This window comes from Periplaneta americana, chromosome 16, assembly GCF_040183065.1.
Source record: "Periplaneta americana isolate PAMFEO1 chromosome 16, P.americana_PAMFEO1_priV1, whole genome shotgun sequence".
Classification (NCBI taxonomy): Eukaryota; Metazoa; Arthropoda; class Insecta; order Blattodea; family Blattidae; genus Periplaneta; species Periplaneta americana.
This window is the reverse complement of record NC_091132.1, coordinates 149,507,602-149,527,555: the sequence shown is the minus strand read 5'-3', so window position 1 is coordinate 149,527,555 and position 19,954 is coordinate 149,507,602. Positions and strand designations below refer to the sequence as shown.

General features: G+C 32.7%; 1 protein-coding gene across 4 annotated transcripts in view; it reads left to right on the top strand.

Moving 5' to 3' along the window:
- The window catches only part of LOC138691298 (pre-piRNA 3'-exonuclease trimmer-like), a 355,843-nt gene that overhangs the window by 119,353 nt on the left and 216,536 nt on the right, over positions 1 to 19,954 (top strand). For all 4 annotated transcript variants that reach the window (XM_069813142.1, XM_069813140.1, XM_069813143.1 and 1 more), the window contains one exon: positions 12,321 to 12,434. In XM_069813142.1, the coding sequence (XP_069669243.1) occupies positions 12,321 to 12,434 (114 nt within the window). The remainder of the gene's footprint in view (positions 1 to 12,320; positions 12,435 to 19,954) is intronic.

Sequence of the window (19,954 nt, the reverse complement as noted above, 5' to 3'; positions counted from 1 at the left end):
CTCTAGTTTCTATGTTACTGGCTCTTCAACTATAATCGATGTCAATTATACTTCAAAATATGGAGTGAGTAAATAATAAAATGTTTCAGCAGCAATTGCTTCTTTAGGACGAAATTACATATAATTTATACATGGACCTGAATTAGAGAATTTTATATGATACGGAATTCTCCTCGGGGTTTTGTGTACAGTTGACTACACATTCATTCGTGTAATTATTGTCATCAGATGGTCATAATGCTGAGATTTTTCTAAACAGAAATTTATATTTAGCATTATAAAATATAACCATACTTATAATAATTATTATTATTCAATAGTAGTCAATGCAACTTTCATTTATCAACTCTCTGTACTGTATGAATCATGGCTACTGTAACAGGTTATGATTTTATACATGTATCATGACTTACTCTACAGTACAGAATTTAAATAATAATATCAGCCAATAAGAAGTTGGGGTAATTTTTAATACCTATAATGATGAATTATATATTTTCGGGGCTCGAATTCGGCCTTAATTGGTTCCTATGTTGGCGGTTCCATAGATGAACCGTTCCTACCTACTACAAACATAATCTTTGTAATAAGACAGCAGTATTTTACACTCTTTGCGCGTCTTGTACTCTCTGCTCGACCTGCATTAGGTTTTATCGAGAGGAAGATTGGCATAAGTAACAATTTTCGTTACAGTGGAGGCAGATGAGTTAAGGTTGGTAGCACAAAAAGCGCTAGAAATATGTTGGCACTCCTTCAGATGTTACAGCATAGCAGGACAAATACTGCAGTAGAGCCAGAAGTTGTCTTATATATGCAGAGTCATTACCAACTGCTGTTGAGTAGTTAGAATAGTATTAACGACAGTTAAAGTTAAGTGTTGGTTATTTTAAACAAAATTATGTTGAAAAAATGGAAAACATCTTAACAAAACGTTAAAAATAAACCAGCTGTTAATTTAACATTTGTTAAGCCAAATTAAATATTACTTGGAAAACTTGCCATTACTCTTATAAAATTCATTTACTGTCGATTTATGGAAAAAGGACCCATACACAAGTTCACTATTATGGTTTTATTTTCAAAGCTGTGGTACCTTTAATTTTCAAAATAACATATTTCTTCTTACGAAATGCAAAATTTGTTAAAAAGTTGACTTGCATATATATTACATGTAGTTTTTATTAAGTTACACATTCTAAAATTCTTTGATTGCAAATATCTCAATTCGCCATATTGCCTTATGGGTCCTTCTTCCAGAAACCTCCTCAATTACAAAATCTAATGTTTTATTCGTTGCTAAATTCATTATGGAATACGTGACATACTTGGCAGAAAAACCAGGAGAGTCATACTGTCCATCTCCACATGAACGTAAATTTAAATCGCTTATAGCATCTATGTAATTAGCCTCTTTTTCTTTTAACCAAGTTTTGTGTACAGAAGGTGATACAAATTTCTTTACAATCCTATAGAAGTACGATTCAGAAAAAAATGCTGATAAATAATTAAATGTTAATCCAAAAGATACATTCCTGAGGCTATGCACACATTACTTTTTAAACTTCCACTTTCGCTTCCAGAAGACCACTCGGATTAATGCATAATGTAACTCCTCTCGTCTTACATTTGTTTTCAGTAACTGGAGCACCACATGTATGACACATGCTGAACAGTGTAAGAAGGGCACTTACACAGACAAACACAAAAGAATATTTTTCGGACTTGTTAATATTTTCAATGCCATCTTTTTCTCCTTCATTAATGATTTCATCGGGGTCGGGGTCATAATCTTCTTCCTTCTTAGCCGAGGATTCATCCTCATCACTCGAACTGTAGTTCATATACTGCCCATGTCTCACATCCTGGAGCTCGCTAGTGCTTAAAACCACGCCTCTTAGGTCTGCTCGGACCGGCACAGCAGCTGCAGCTTGCGGCACGACAGCATATTACATGTTATGAAAACATTATCCTATGCCAGTGCAGGGTTTTTTGCTCTTTATAATACTGGATACTCTAATCGTGGTTACCGCTATCGCTATTATCTCTTATGGCGATTTCCTAAAAATGTATGTGCATACTAGGCCACTCTTTGTTCAGTTTGGACAATTGCTGAATTACCACAGAGCAGCGTTTCTCAAAGTATGTTCCGGGGTTCCATGATCCCTATGAGATTTTAAATTTTATTCCATACATTTTTTACTTGGTTATTTAACAACATTGTATCAACTACTATATTATTTTGCATCGATGGGATTGATGATAGCGAAATGGTATTTGGCGAGATGAGGTCAGGGATTCGCCAAACATTACATGACATTGGGGAAAACCTCGGGAAGAAATCCAACTAGGTAATCAGCCCAAGCGGAAATCGAACCCGTGCCCGAGCGCAACTCTGGATCAATAGACAAGCGCCTTAGCCAAGTGTGCTGCTCCGGTGGCTATTTTATACTTAGTGGTTAATATAAAAACATATAAATATTACGAAAATATGAATCAATAATATCATGAAACCATCGATAATAATAATAATAATAATAATAATAATAATAATAATAATAATAATAATAATAATATTGCAATAATATGCGTAATGAAAATATGTTTGATGAACATCTAAACGGAAAATACCCATAATACTTACACTTTCATCATTGGATTCTCTGCGTATGTGCTCACTAAAACAAAATACTGAAAAGACAAAATGCAGAAGTACAGTAGAAATGAGACTACAACTTTCCGCCATAAAACCAGATTGCAGGCTTAAAAAGCAAATACATTCGTCCCACTGAACAATTGTTGAGATACTAGCTTCCACTTGTCTGTTAACTATTAAATACTAATAAAATATTACAGGGGTTCCGCAATTACACTTTAGATTAACCTATTAATGCCCAGATAAAAAAAAGAAATCATAATCATATAATTTTATAATATTATAGAGTACAAATACACAAAAAATTACAATTTTGTTTCTTCCGGTATAGTACAGTAGATATGACCTGTATGATATAACATATGCTGGGCAGTTACAGTGTCATTTTAATAGAAATACTTAATACTGTCCTACAATGTAAGAAAGTAATTTTGAACTAATATTTGAACAATATATCCATGTCTAATCGCTTTAATTACTATTTTAAATACTTCAACAACATTTTTTTCTGTTTTCTTCATTTTATATAAAATGTATTTCATTGAGAACTTAGTTTCTCCCTTTAGGTGTTACAGTCTTAGAAATGCCCATTAGTGGTGTTGCAAGCAATGACTTTACAATTTGTCTTGTGAATTCCAGCAAAGATATTGCATTCTGATATTGTCTGTAGAGCATCCACAAGTTGACTACTGATCTGTTGATATAAAATCTGATAAGTGGGCAGTACCATTTCTTGGACCATAGTCTAAGTCGATAGAGTCCTCTCAATTTACCAAACATGTCCAGACCACCCATACACGCATATACATTTTTATAACTCTCGGTTGTTGAACAATGAATTTTCTCTTATCCTTAGTACCCCACCATGAGCATGAGCCTAACGAAACTACATCTAGTGTTGCTGCATTTGTTTGCTATAGTGACCTGAGCATTGTCATTCCATTGTCAGATTATTAGGTGTGTCTTTGATGGCATGGCAAGTATCTCTAACGGATTTTTTTTTTCAGATCCTTTGGAGGTGCCTTTTCAATTCCATCAGCTATTATAATTCCAAAGCACGTGATATTTACTGCTGAAAATTTTTACAATAACCCAAAGGAAGTGAAATAATTTTCTATAAACAGTTTACTATCATCAGGTAGCAATCCAACACAAAGCATCTATGCAATAGCATTTCCTAGAGTCACCCCTGGTGCTCGTTCGACTCTCCCTGTATATGGTTCGAACTTTATAAGGTACCCTGCAGGCGTCATCAAGTACGAAGGCTTATACCCAAATCTGATTGTTTTTCATCCTATGAATTGCTTGATACTATGATGACAAAAATATGGTTCCATTGCTTCGTCAACTGAATATGAATTTGAAACAATGTTAACCATGTTCTGGAACATTTCATTTAGACGATTGAAGAGGGGCCTTTGTATATTTTATCATTCTTGTCAATTGTGTTATTGTGATTGAAATGAAGGAAATGATGAACTGTTTCAAATTTGTTTCTGGTGATACAATTTTCAATTGCAATGTTATGGCTATCAGGACGAATCTCCCAGTACATTCTTCACGAAGGCAATTAGAGATATACAGACAAAAGCAAAATGCCAAGGTATTGATACATGTCTTCCATAGATCCTATGATATATGGATAATCTTTCATTACGGCATATTTTACAGTTTCTCGAATTGTGTGAGTAATAAACAACAGTAAGCTAAATGCCACCATTGTCTCGAGTAGCCTACTCACTCACCCTGCGCGGAAGGGGTAATACGTCAGTATTCCGTAGTATACCCCTTTCACCTCTTTCCAGGGGTTGGAGTTAAAACTCCACTTTTGAATACCTCTGCTCTAGGCTTATAGTTTGTAGATTTTTTGCCGTCCATTTCATACCTGCTCCAAGGAGAATTCATCTAACGGAATATATAGAAATTGATATCGTTACTGCTCAGCGTATGATATATCATACCATATTTAGAAACTGACATTGCTATGCTTCTATACAAAGATTCATGTACGCCAAATGGCCTGAATTATTCACGAATACCTAGCAAGTAATATTAGCACTAGTTTTATAATTCATGATATAATTTATATTGAAAATAAGTACCTTTATTCTAATCAATCTTTTCTTTTCCTTAAGATCCAAACTCGAAACCCCATACCAACAAGAGAAACGATCACAGAGCATTCAACAAAATCTGAATCTTAAACCACATCCATGTACTGCCTACGATAAAAATATTGTTAACTTGAAGTCAAAGGGAAATGAATGAAAAAATATTTCTCACCCTGTATTTTTAATCATACGCTTGGCATTAATGGGTTAAAAGGGGTTTCGCGGTGGAAAACATTTGAGAAACACTGCCATAGAGAAAAGAGTTTGCAGATGTGTACATGTGATAACCATAATCGCGATTAGGTCGATAATCTCAAGTAGATACTGTAGTCTACCACTGGTATTAGTATTTAGTTACAGGAATTGATGAAAAGGACATAATTTGTTTTGTGAGGGGACAGCCTATATATTCACTTGCCCATGGCTGATCTTTCTCCATAACTGACGAAAGAAATCCTGAAAAGGCTGATGTGTTGAACGTAGGGTAGTAGGCACATGCGGTACCCAGGACCTCCCACTCTCCCCCGCTGCGTCTTGCCCTGCAAAGAAACAGCTCAGGAAGTGAGGCACAGGCAGTAGTCACCATTTGCAGCTCTATAAATTTCTGTGCCTATCTCGCACTGTATTTCTGCATCAATCTTCAACTCCACATGCATACATTCAGAAACTTGTGTAGCTTCTCTTTCTTGTTCCTGTTTCTTGTTCGAAATCAATTATTGAATTATCAATTAATTCCAATACTTCTTTCCTTAAGGAAATTAGACTTCCTTTTTCTGGGAGAAGGAATTTCTTCCCTTCCTCCTAAGAACTTTGAAGGTATTGCAGTGTCTTTTAGTCTAGGGCTCCTGAATTTTTCATCCTTCATTATTCTGCTTTTTAAAATATCCGATTCATTAAAATCACTATCTTTGAAATGAGTTCCACAAACTCTAGAATTTTTTTGTTGGCACAAAATTTTTGCGCTTCATGCAAGCAACCCATTTGTTGTACAAACTTCTGTTCTTGTCCTTATCAGGGAATATATAGTAACAAACACTTCTATGTACACCAAAATTATTTGAACAACCGTAAGCACTGCAAGCAGACATCTTCACTTACACTACACAATAAACAATACAAGGGAATATAAGACAAACTGTCATACCTCACACAGTTGCTTTGTGATATAACAATATCGCACGACTGACATGCGTGACTGAGAAGCAAGCCGAGCTGAAACTGTTAGATGCGTGGTGCACGGTAGCTGCGTGACGTCACAGCCTATCAACATTCAACTTTAAATTGCTCACAGAAAGAGAACGGGTGGACATAAAGACATTCGGTTTTCAACACTGCATTCAGTGTGAACCATATTTCATTTCAAGATAAAGTAAAAAATTTCGTTCAGTTCCACTATGTATATTTTTATTTTATGAGGTAAATTTTTATGTAACTACCTCTTTTGATCTCATTATGTACCTAAATTGTATCAGTATGTAATTATTTAATTCTGATCCAGTTTTATGTTCAACTATGTAAGCAAGTTTTAATCCTGGTTGAGTGTAAGAGAAGGTGTTACGGCCTTAACTCTGCCAGGTTAAATAAAGCCATTATTATTATTATTATTATTATTATTATTATTATTATTATTATTATTATTATTATTATTGTTATTATTATTATTATTATTATTATTATTATTATTATTATTATTATTATTATTATTATTATTATTTAATGATGCCATATTTTGAAGGTGGTTGAAAACTAGAGTTCTATGGTATATTTTGACACTCAGGTTGATGAGGTGATTAAGACATCTGAAATTAATTAATAGATGATTTTAAGAGCGACAGTTAAAAAGAGTTAATTGCGAAGCAACAATAGTGCTTTTCTGTTAATTCTTACGATGTTGAAGGTGGAAGAACGGAGTCAGATGCTGAAGTCAACTCATCGACACATTACATGGCATGGCATGACCGTATATACTATGTAGAAAGTGGATGGGAAGGGGGAGGGGAGTCTTATTGAGACCAGGCGAAACAACTCGATAAATAGTTAAATGGTAATATGATATAGAGGATTTTGAAGGTTTGGAACTTGTCAATTTAACAATTGTGTGTTTAGATTATAATTTTTGGCAATGAAAAATTCTCAAAAAACCAAAATTGTATTAGGAAATAAACAATGGAACAGGTTAATAAGTTCAACTACTTTGACTGCATTATCTCTTATAGCGAGGCAAATGACATTGAAAATAAATTACATAAATTTCAAGAACTAGTAGGTTCAATAAAGAAAACTTGAATAAGAAAAGTAAGACCAAACATAATAATAAAATCTTATAAAACCTTGGCCATTCCAACACTGACATATGGATTAGAAACCTGGACTCTCAAATATCAACAGTTACAGGGATAAACACTACAGAAATGAAATTATTACGACCTCTAATAGGATATAACCTACTAGATGCAGTGAAGACATAAGAAAAGAACTTAATATTCAAAAAGCAGAGAATACAGAGAAAGATGGCAAGAACATTTACTGTGTGTGGAATAACACAGACTACCTAGATGACTATACAATTACAGAGAAAAAGGAAAAAAGAAGAATTGGAAGTCCAACAAAACGTTGGAAGGACCAATTTTGAAATATGTGGAGTCAGAACACCTTAAGACCTAAACCGAATAGTTTATGATGGTGGTGGTGGTGGTGGTGGTGGTGGTGGTGGTGGTGGCAGCAGCGATGGTGGCGGTGGCAGTGGAAACAAATGATAGCGACAACTACTAATTCCACTGTTGGGATATCTGGCCGACATACGGCTGAGCACTAGAATCCAGAATATAAAGTAAAGGTTATCTTAAAAATAAAGTACAATTTGATTTGCGGAGATAATACAAAACGGTGATAAACTTAAAAATGAAGTGTAATTTTATTTGTGGAGAAACATGACATGAAAGTACTATGAAAAATAATTGAAATGAAGTAAATAATATTTTTGCATAATCATATTTTTTTGTTGCATTTACAGATATTGTTGTTAGCTTTGAAAGTTAGAATTCTCACACAGAAACTTGTTGCTAGGGAAACCATTCTTCATAACATAAAACTATACTGAAATGGACCCTTTACAGTGCACTTATTGTTACTTAATTACCATTACAAATATATATATATATATATATATATATATATATATATATATATATATATATATATATATATATATATTACAAGACTTTGGAATAATATTGCTCTAAATTTTCAATGCAAAATATATTGTATTTGCAATCTTAAAAATATGATCATGCAAAAAAATGTTGTACAATACATGTTTGTGAAGTGCATTACAAAATCTTGGAAATTGAAAAACGAGCAGAGTGAGTTTTGCAAACTTTTCCTCGATATTATAAAAAGTACTTCCCAACCTTTTACAAGTGATTGCGTAAAATGGACAACAAATGTCTCAATACCATTAGACAAATTTTGTTAGTGTCCTCAGAAAATTTAAGAGAAAGAAGAATGGTTTTGGTTAACTTAAATGAAGTTCCCCTGGCGCCAAAAATAAGTCCTTATTTTACTTCTCATGTATTAATATTAATACACTAAAGTGAGAATACGTGGATTGTAAATAAACTTCTTATTGTCGTTAACGTTATTAGCTTGTTGATTATCCTTCTCAAACTGGGCAATTGGGTCAAGAATGAGGCTTCTTTGATTCCGCTAATTGATGGCTGTAATGTCTGCTCTTCCAGTTGACCCATCCTTGGCCAAGCAGTGCACTTCTTCATAAATCTCCCACTTTGGCTTCCGAAGATTGGTTGCAATGAAGCTTTTCACTTTATGGTGGCGATTGTTTCTTAGTAACTTCCCTTTAGGGCAATAACCCAAAACATGCCCAAGGATTTTTACTTCATTGCATCCCAGAAGGAACGACCTGGTACAGATTGTATTGCTGCGATGTTTGTGGACATTTTTATGTCATTGGTCCACTGAGGATAATATCCCTCTTCTATTACTAATCCAAGAGTTGTTTTTTGGATCTTCATTGTAAGTCACCATCTTTTTGAGGAAGATGACACCAGTTATCAAATGATCTCCACTGTAACTCAGATCTTAAAATTCGTCCTGTCATCGAATGTGCTTCTGCATTATTTTGATTGTTTAATTGTGAAAGAGTTTCTTGTTTTCAGTTTCAAGATTCATGGCCTTCTTTATTTTAATAGATATAACCTAGAATATGTTTGGAAAACTTAATTTTTTTCACTGTTTCATTTCGGACTAAAGATTTTTTTTTTAATTCAGTTTAAAAATGAAAATAACCATAATGCCTTATTGGAGTAGAAAGTCTGCTCTTTTCAATGGTATCTATATTTTAAAGAAATAATACATACTTTTGGAAATACAAGCTTTCAAATTTTGTACTTTTTCTTTTTTTGGCCCACTGTGTATTTATGCTTCCTATATATGCTATTTCGCCACATACTGTATTGCTCCTGAAACCTTTCAGGTTTTCACACTCCTAACCTAAACCATGTAAAACCAATTCTAGCATTTCTATCTCATATATTGTTACACTGAAATGGGCAGACAGAATAAGAAATGAAGCTGTGTTAGAAGGAGTGGGTGAAGAAAGTATAAGTATGATGCTGAAACTGATCAGGAAGACAAAAAGGAATTAGCTGGGTTACTGGCTGAGAAGAAACTGCCTACTGAAGGATGCAGTGGAAGGAATGGTGAATGGGAGAAGAGTTCAGGACAGAAGATATCAGATGATAAGACAACATTAAGATATATGAATCATATGCGGAGACAAAGTGGAAGGCAGAAAATAGGAAAGATTGGAGAAGCTTGGTTAGCATTGAAAGACCTGCCCTTGGACAGAACACTATGAATGAATGTCGTTATATATAGTTCTTGGCTCCATACAGTTTTAACTTTTATGTAATTTTGTATTGAAGATTTCGTTATTCATACTAAACATTTGTTTTCACTTTCGTGATTTTTCTCGCCACAGTCCAATTTTATCCAATTCATTTTTTTATTGCCATTCATTACCAAATATCTGTAACAAATCTTAAATATCTCGTTCGTTATCTTTTATTCTTGAAATTCTAAACCATAATTTTGCTACTCTTGCCATAATTTCTCCAGTATTGCTACATCTACCATGATCCAACATTACTGTTTTCTTGATGCCTAATTAGGGAGCTGCAAGTGAAACTCGTTCAAATATATCCTGTATTACGTCAATTTTCTCCGAACTATTATTAAAATGTCCCTATACCTCAACTTCATAAAACATTCTGTTTTCCACCATTGAACTGTAAAATGTTATTAAGAGTTTTTATGCCAGTGTTTGGTGTTGTAGTTATGTTAATAACCAGGGAACGGATTTATATGGACTAAAAATATATGAAATATGTAAATATATATGTAGTTATTTTTACCAAAATATGGAATTAAATATGGACTTAAAATTATAAAAAAATGACTATGTACGTTAAATATTGGTACATTTTAATCAAACTAAACAAAAAATATAATGGACGTACCTTATCTTCCAATGTAGTTTCAACAAAACACAATTTTTATTGTCTGTTACCATAACAATAGGTTACAAACATTTCTTTCAAGTGCTGAAAAGTGAATCTTCTTCTATTGTCTCTGAGGATAGATTTATACTGACTAAAAGAGCGTTCGACGTCACAAGAAGTAACTGGTACATAATTCAATTTCACAATGTCTGCTGGGGATAAGTCCAAGTTAATCTTCACTGTTGATTCACCACTCATCACAGCAACAACCTTTTGTAGTTCTTCATATCCAGGGTTTTTTTAAAGTACAGTGTCCACCTTAGCTCTTACTGCATCTGCAACTTTACCTCTACCACGATTCAGTTGTTCCACAGTACTATTTATAATTTCAAAACTTTCAGATAGTGAAAGGTGCCTATTTTGGAGACTTTTGAGCGTTTTTATGATGCATGAAAATGTATGCTGAATGTGAGCTAAGTCATTCTTCACACTTATGTCACAGGTAACTGTTTTCGCAGTATCAATTGAGACTGCATCTTCAGAGTCCAATGCAAGGAGAACATTGTTAATAGAGTCTATATGTTCGGCATAATATTCAACTGCTTCTAGCCATGTACCCCATCTAGTTAAAATTGGCTTTGGTGGCAATGGAATTTCAGGGTACATTTCTTTCAACACGTTAACTCTACTGGGAGTTTTGAGAAATACTTTTTTCACTGATGAAATCAACAAATCTACTTTAGGGAAATTGTCTCTGACCACTTCTGCCACACGATGAAATGCATGCGCCACACAAGTAAAATGAGTCAATTTAGGATATACAACAGATAATGCTTGTCCAGCTTTGACCATATAAGGGGCAGCATCGCTAATAAAGAATAACACATTATCGTACATAATACCCTTTGGCCACAGGATACCCATAGCTTCGTTGAACAGTTTAACTATAGTTTTGTTATTGCACTTTTCTAGAACATCACAATGTAAAAGAATTCGTTCAGAATATTGTTCACTTAACAAACCGATAACTACATTACCAACAAGTCTACCTTCTTTGTCGGGAGTCTCATCAATGGAAACCCAAATTGAACTATCTTTAATTTCATCTCTTATCTTCTGTATTGTCTCATCGTAGATGGATGGAGCATACGTCTTCCTAAGTGTTGACTCATCCGGGATTGTATGTTGAGTATATTTTTCAAGGAATTCCCTGAAGACCTTATTCTTTAGTTTGTAGAGAGGAATATCAGCAGAGATGAGAGAACGACACAGGTCGATGTTAAACTCAGATCTTACATTCGATGTTGTTGGTTGTGTTAAAAACAATTGTCTCTGCTTGGAATTTAGTTGTTTGTTGGCCTGATGTTTACTAGTTGTAATGTGTTGTTGCACCAGGAACTTTTGTGTAGATGATACTGCACACTGACACAAATTACAAAATAATATTTTATTGTCAGTTGATAAACCATCTTCTTTAAATTCTGAAATGTAACTTGTTAGTTTTGATTTTAAATTGACTGAATGACGTACTTTTGGCATATTTACCGTCTTTATAGTATGATTTACAAAACTGAACCTATGTGTACTCTGACTGGCATTTAACTGTTGAGCTGCACAACTGAAGTCTGTTAAAAATTTTAAATTAAATTAATACAGTTTTGTAACTTACTTTCCCATTGTTGATAGGACTGCTAATTTTCAAATAACTCTGATGTTAAAGGGATTACTGAACATGTGTTTAAATCTCTATTGTTGAAATGTATTTTTAAAAGTTAATGGAATTTTGTTTTGTTTTATTGTTAAACCTAATATAATATGGACTGTTTTATATGAAATATGGAAAATATATGGAAATTAACGAAAATATGTACTAAACTCTAAAATATGGAAAAATATGGAAAATAAAAGTAGGATTTTTCAACCCTACACATTGTGAAACATAAAGATAATGCAAAATATAAATTATATTAGCTTTATAAGTAAATATGTATTTACATATAAATCCTTTCCCTGTTAATAACATATCTTTGTTTACAGATACATGGGATTCAAACGTGTTAAGTAATCTGTATCTTTTCTTCAAATATGGCCGTGGGAGACATATTGTATTGATGTCTCCTCTAATACAATTACAGAACGAAAATGATCAAGGTGAGTAATGTAGTGACACAGTTATGTTTTCTAATTTCGTATGCAATACTTCAGTTTGCAAAGATATTGCATTGTGGTTTTTAAGATTAAGATCTGAATAACATTATACTTTTAAAATTTTATCTTAACTATGCATGTCATCTTTTCTGATTGGTTAATTTTTTTAATGCCAATCACTTAGCTGTAATAAGCCATTGGCTCTTCCTGAATGTTGTCGGCTTAAAATAATCCATTTTTAGTTTGTATGTATTATAGTACAAACCGAGAGTCTAGGACAAAAACTTTCGAAAAGGTTTAGTAACTGAGTCAGTAATGCATTTATTGCAATGCCATTTGGAACAAATGACAGATAGTATCAATAAATCTCTACATTGATTGTAATTGATTCTCAATAGCATGCTGATAGTTAACTTGTATCATGCAGGAATGTCATTTGGTTTTATCTTCTGCACCAACAGAATTTTGTATGCACTAAGGCATAACCTTTTGTGAACAACATTACGAATGGTCGACTTAGGAATTCCTAGTTCCCTGCTGATACATTGAACAGACTTAGTTGGACTGCTCTGGAATGCTTCTCGAACTGTTTCGATTTGTTACTCAGGGGCTCTCTTACCACATACTTGTTTATAAGAGAGCCAGTTTCAAGCAGTGTTCATGCCACTCTATTATTATGTGTCTCTCTGGTGGTTGTGGTTGTATTTTTGTCAAAATCTTTTCTGCATTGTCACAGGAAACTTAATTAACTTAATTCTGCAAGCCAGTAGAAAAACTCAACTTCCTGTCGCACCATAAATGCCATTTTGACTGTCAATTGTGTCCAAACAAATTCTTCAAAAGATATTCATTCAGTAATTGTACTATGGTCTGATGAAAATGGAAAGAAAATTAATTAATCCAAAACTTTTATTATTTCTTTCTCATGTGAAACTATTTCCTTAAAATATAATTATTGTCTTAATAATGTCATAATTATTAGGAAAGACTGTATTAGAGATCTTGTGTCCTACTTGATTCTAAATTGTATTTTCATGGTCATGTTCAGTATATTTTTAATCATTCAATAAGAATGCTTGATCTAATTAGGTCTATAAATTACCTTATTCTTTTTCTATTCCTATGTCTCTATTAATTTTATACTATACATTGGTTAGATCTAAACTTGAATATGCATCTATTGTCTGGAATTACATTACTTCCACCGACTCAGTTAAATTGGAAAATATTCAAAGAAAATTTATTTCTTTGTGTACTTTTCGATTTTTACCCAATTCCTGTGTTTATAATTATGAAATTAACTGCAAATATTTAAATTGTTGTAGTCTATATGCCAGGCACCAAGATCTCGATTATTTACTTTTTTTTAATGTCATTAAGGGTGAACTTGATTGCAAATCTCTCTTAGGTAATATCAGTCTTCGAATTGCTACAAAAGGATTAAGATTTCAAAAAAAAAAAAATTGCACTAGAAATTCAAAATCTCTTTCTCCGGTCTTTATTTAATTATCCTCTTTATCATTTATATTCATTGCATTTTATAATAATTTAATATTTTCTATTTTTTGTATTTTTGTCTTTTTGTGTTGTATTGTGCTGAACTTTAATCGGCCTCTGGCTGTTGTTCAGGACATAAATATTAATAATAAGTTGTTAATAATAATAATAATAATAATAATAATAATAATTTTTTTCTCTTGGTCATCAGTTGCCAGTCTCATATCCTACATATAAAAAATATCACGAGTTGCCACTGAAGTACAGTGTTCTTATTTAAAGGGACAGGAGCAGAATATGAACAAAATAATAAAAAGGCAACAAAGTTTTCCACTTATATCCAAATCTTTTCACTCAATACCAAGTACAATGTTCTACATAGTATCATCCCCTGACTCTGAGATCAGCCATTGTTTGTAATAGAATAACCACGCAAGTCACTGTAGTATGTTAATGCATGTTCATTTGCAAGGTATTTGCACAACTTATCTTAGCATGTTTAACAGGTAGGTCTTGATAATGGACAGGAACTTATCTGATGGCTGTTAAGCTACGGTTTGGCTACGATGATCTTCGTCAAACGAACATCGCTGACACTTGAAATCGCCAGCGGTCATCGTCAGACAGTGGTTTCTTTATTGGCGAACTTCGTAGGTGGATAGTAAATTGTTTTGTATAGTTGACCATGTCTGATCAGCTGATAAGTGGATGACAATATGATAACGTTATAATATAAGTTTTGCCTTGAAAAACAAGTACGGATCTTTAAAGTAGTTAATGTCATGTTTAGAAATAGATATACAGAGGAGTCTTTTAATTCATTGATATTAAGACATCTTGAAAATGAACCCACCAATTTTAAGAAATATTTCAGACTTTCTCCCGAACAATTTCATTTTGTTTCAAGTTCAATTGAAAATGATACTGTAAAATTACCCACAAAATTTATTCACAAACCAATAAGCCCAGCTGAAAGATAAGCATAACTTTAAGGTAAAAACCAATGGTATAAACACTTTATTTTTACTTTTTACAATGCTATTTTTTTTCATTTAGGAGCATTTATTTAGGAAATAATGTTACAAATAAAAAAAATGTGAGAAGGAGATTGTTGCACTTCTCTCCTTTGCTCGGAATTCCACTTCACTTACTATTTCACACTGAAACTTTTGCTTCAGTAGCTAAATCTGCCGTATCGTGTGTGTGTCCTTCAATTATGAATCACTTTACTCAATTGTATTAACAGTTCTGGTTGTTGCAAAATATAGATTTGTTATTGTTTACGTTGGTTCTTTTTTTGGCTCATGTCGAACAGGGATTTGTGTTTAATCAATTAATATCTCGTCTTGATTAGTGGAGAAATTGCAGAAAGATTTCTGTTTTACCGTCATTATGGTACGTATGATGTATAAATCACATGTTATTAAATGATTTAATTCATGACCTACTGTAATTTTACAATTGGTTTCTTGGCAATGATCGCCAGGTTTTTGCCTCCAAGGCAAACGCCGACGATGTTTGTCGAGCCCAGCGATGTTCGTTGACGTTCATCGCCGTAAAGAAACTATGCACATTCAAATTAACGGGACAGAATCCCAGCGAAGATCGCCGTAGCAAAACCGTAGCTTTAGACTTAATGAGCCTGACTTCGTGCAACTCTATGCCAAAAATAGTTTTGTAGGCTCTCACAGTTTATAAGTATTGGTTACTAAAACTAAACTTCTTATACCAATTGTATGATTAGAATCTTCAATATACCATTTCTTGAAGGAACAACCCAAAATCCCCAAAGAAGTCCTTCAACATTTGCCTATTTACTTCCTGGTCTCTCTCTCTCTTGACTTAATCTTACATTGCTGCTTCTTCTTCTTTTTCAATATTTCCAAAATGTTGATCGCATGGAACAAAGCCCAATTACAGTAATAGGGCCTTTCTTTGACAAATTAATTGAAGTTTATTTAGGCAATTTTATTTCTCTTTCTCTCAGATAATTAAACTTTTTTTGCCATCTCATACATTTTCAAACATACTTATCAGATTTTAAAACATATTTCGAGTTAAAAAAATGCTTAGTTAATGAATGATATTTCATGTGATTTTATACATCTTATTGCAATAATTGAAGGAAAGAGTAACACCTTATTACTTACATATGTTTTTTTGATTGGACAAGATATCCAGTATCATTTTCTCACTTTCACAGTGGAGCCTTTGGTTCCTCCTTATCACCAACAGTTGTTCCACCCAACAGGGAATTATAATGTATTAAAAAGTGAAAATGACTATTAATGTTACATGTGCTCTTCTCCAACTGAGCGCTTCACTGTATCAAATAAATATTGTCGATTTTTTAACAAGATCCTAAGATCCTTGTTTGAACTAGAGAGATGTGCAATCACTGATTCTGTAGGATGCTTCACATTTGTCCACTTCTCCATTTGTGATCACTTCTATGGTCATCAGTTGTAAGTTGAATGTCATCACCTGCAATAATACCAGCTGCGCTAACACTTACACTATTATCCGTAGTATTAGCAGGTCCTTCATTATTACTAATATGTTTACTTTTATTTTGTTCTGTACTTTTAAAAAAGGAATGGATATCTCGTGAACTCATTGTCACATGATGTGAATTGAATGAACACTTTTTAGAAAATGTTCCAGGCTTGTTCCAGTTCTTTCTTACCCATACCAAAAAAAAAGATAAATTGTATAATGAATGCATTTATTACTTAGAAACATAATATTTACGTAAACGTTGATTTTTGTACTAATTTTCAGAATTATGCTTTCTTCATGTCTAATGCTAGAGAGAGACAGTAGCCTATATCACTCAGATCTGCCCTCCCCCCTTATGCCCCCCTTATATCTCCGCCTATACTGTGCATGCTGTTGTATTAACAGTGAGGAATCGTGTGACGAGCATAAGTGTAAGCCGTTCTTCATATGTTTCCTTCCTGTAACTTTAATTTCTTTGTATGCTGACATCAGCTGTTAAAGCGGTGCATTATGTTGATTTGTGTAAAGAATTAGTGTTTTGCTATGCAGTTATTACTAGTCTGTTGAGTGTGTATTGCTAAATATTCAATAATAATTGATAGAAGTTTGTCGAATTCAAATAAAATACTGTTTTTATTGTATATTTTTTTTATTTATTATTGTTACATGGCATAGAGTCATAAAGACTTTTGACATAGTCAACAGTAAACTGGTAAAACAATAAATACAATCCTTTAAATTTGCTCCAAAAAAGAATTATCAAAATTTGTCTATATAAACCTTTTGATTATCCAACAAACTTAATTTTTCAGGAATTTGGTGTATCAAATCTAGAACAAATTTATAAACAAACATTGCTGATTTACTTCCATAAAAACCACAATAAATATAAATTTGATCCTCTCGAATACCATACGAGACAAAACTACAGTTTCTTTATAAATACTCCCAAATGCCATACAACTGCTGGATTAAAACACAGCAGAAATTTTGGACCCAAAATATCTAATTAATTAATTAATTAGAGCTTACCCTGAGCTAAGTACACTTCACACACATAGATTTAAGAAACAAATCAGATTAATTATTTAAGCTAATTGAGTTAAAAATTGATACTCTAATATTTATGTACTTTTGTATTTTCTATTTGTATATAGACTCTAATATTACATGCTGTATTATTTTACCATTTATTAATGTTATTGTGCTCAATGAACTCTCTTAATTTTGTGATATATTTTATATAACTGATCTGAACTGCTCCCAAGCACGAGCTTCTGCTCTTTCAGGCTGCAATGCCTAATGTAGCTCAAGTGTAAAGTATTAAATAAATAAATAAAAATAAATGAATAACAGTTTAAAATACAGTATTGTTCAAATCTAAAAATTCATTAATATTGTAAAAAGCTTTCTGGATCAGTCAACCAGAGACAAGCCGTTCTAAGATATTCTTTTCAAGATAAAAATTTCTCTAGGCAGCATATTCTAAGAGCACTGATAGTGTAATCTTTCATTGTCTTTGACAGTACATTTAGGAATGTCAAAAGTAATCTTTCCTAAAACCATAAGAGTGTGAACAACTTGTGACCTCATTAGAATTTCTCATTTCGTAGCCATATGTAATTACTTCAAGAATATATAATCCAATTGCAGTCATGATTTCCTCTTTCAGAAATAATGGTTTACTGTGAGTCATTCAAGACGAACCAGTTATGGCTCTTATTGCCCTTTTTTGAACTAAAAATATCTTCTTGATGTGGCAACTTGTTTTAGTTTTATTTCATTATACAACATGTCCAATTACACAGCGTAATACTACATGCCATGGTTTTCTTATTAGGATTTTATAAATATTTTTCTTATTTATATACTATCCAGTAATAATAGTTAATGTTCGGAAAGTTTGGACAGTTTTATAGTTCATATTCATAAATAATATTGTTGTAGTCAAGAAAATAAATATAAACACATCCGTTACCTTATCATTTGATAAACACATCCATTATTTTATCATTTGATAGCTCCAACTTATACACTACCAGTACTTCCAAATTACATTAAACTAAATGCTTAAAAAAAAAGGCCATTTGTAAATAGTACCAGCATATATACACGCTGACCACTTATAAGGAAATAGCAGATATTATAGGAGTAGTCACTAAACAAATCTATTTACCATACAATAGCGATTGTACAATCTACATACTTAGACTTCAACAAACAAAATTTGATAACACAATCCCAAGGGAAAATATGTAACTCTCAGCATCAAAATCCACAGTTAATTCCCGATTTACCACGAAAATCGTCTGTAGCTGCATTTAGATTGGCAACAGGCCATGATTGTTTGGCCAAACACCTGCATAGAATTGGAATATATCAGACCCCTAACTGCCCATTGTGCAACTCAAACCAAGAAATGGATTCGGAACACCTCAAAATCTGTGCTTCAGTGGCTGGTCACAATAATATCTTTGAAAAATATTGGAGTGCAAGAGGTCAAATGCCTGGCATTAGAAAACAACAATAGCGATTTGCCTTTCATGGGCTGTAGCACCATGGATTTACTTTTACTTTTTACTTTTTAGCAAATACTATATCCAAACTGAATGATTAAAGATCACCAATATTCACTATAGCTATAAGCAGAATTATTCCAACTAAGATCGTGTGCACACATTAAATTAAATTAAATAATGAAGAAGATAAATATGTGACAAAATTACAAATTGATACAGATAATATGTCGATTACGTTTTAAAATAGGCCTAATTCAGTTAGATAGAAAATACTCCATCACTACATGAATAATATAGGCCTACATTCCCTATTAAAATATATATGGCCCTTATTAGAAATATAAATTAACAAAAGCTGATAATTAAGAACAAGCAATAAACACACACAGTATATATATAATACATACTACATACACATATATACATTTATCATTTATGTATACTTAAGCACACACATTGATGGTGTTCAGTTAAAGGGAGACAAGTCATAAAATGAGTTTTGAGATAAATTAAAATTAAACTTCGGTCCCTTATTGCAAATAATTTTCTTCACAAACAAAACATATCAAATGCTGGTATTATTTTGTTTTCCTCACACACACTTGTAGAATTTAACTTAATGTGTTCACAAAAAATGACAACTCTCTATACCCAAACCACATCAGTACATACATGCATACATACATACATACTCACACATGTACATAGGTATTACATGAGGGGGGAAAAAAAAAACATAAAAAAACAGCAAACAAACACGAAGAGAGAATAAAGTTTTTACAAATGTATCACTATAATCAACAATAGCCCATACTTACAAAAAAAAAAAAAAAACTACAAACATACAAAATACAAACATACTACTACACATAGACAATATTATCATGGCTGGTCATGATAATATTTTTGAAAAATATTGGAGTGCAAGAGGTCAAATGACTTTATTGTCAAACGCCTGACATTAGAAAATAACAACACATAGACAATGCATACTTAATTCACCATTAA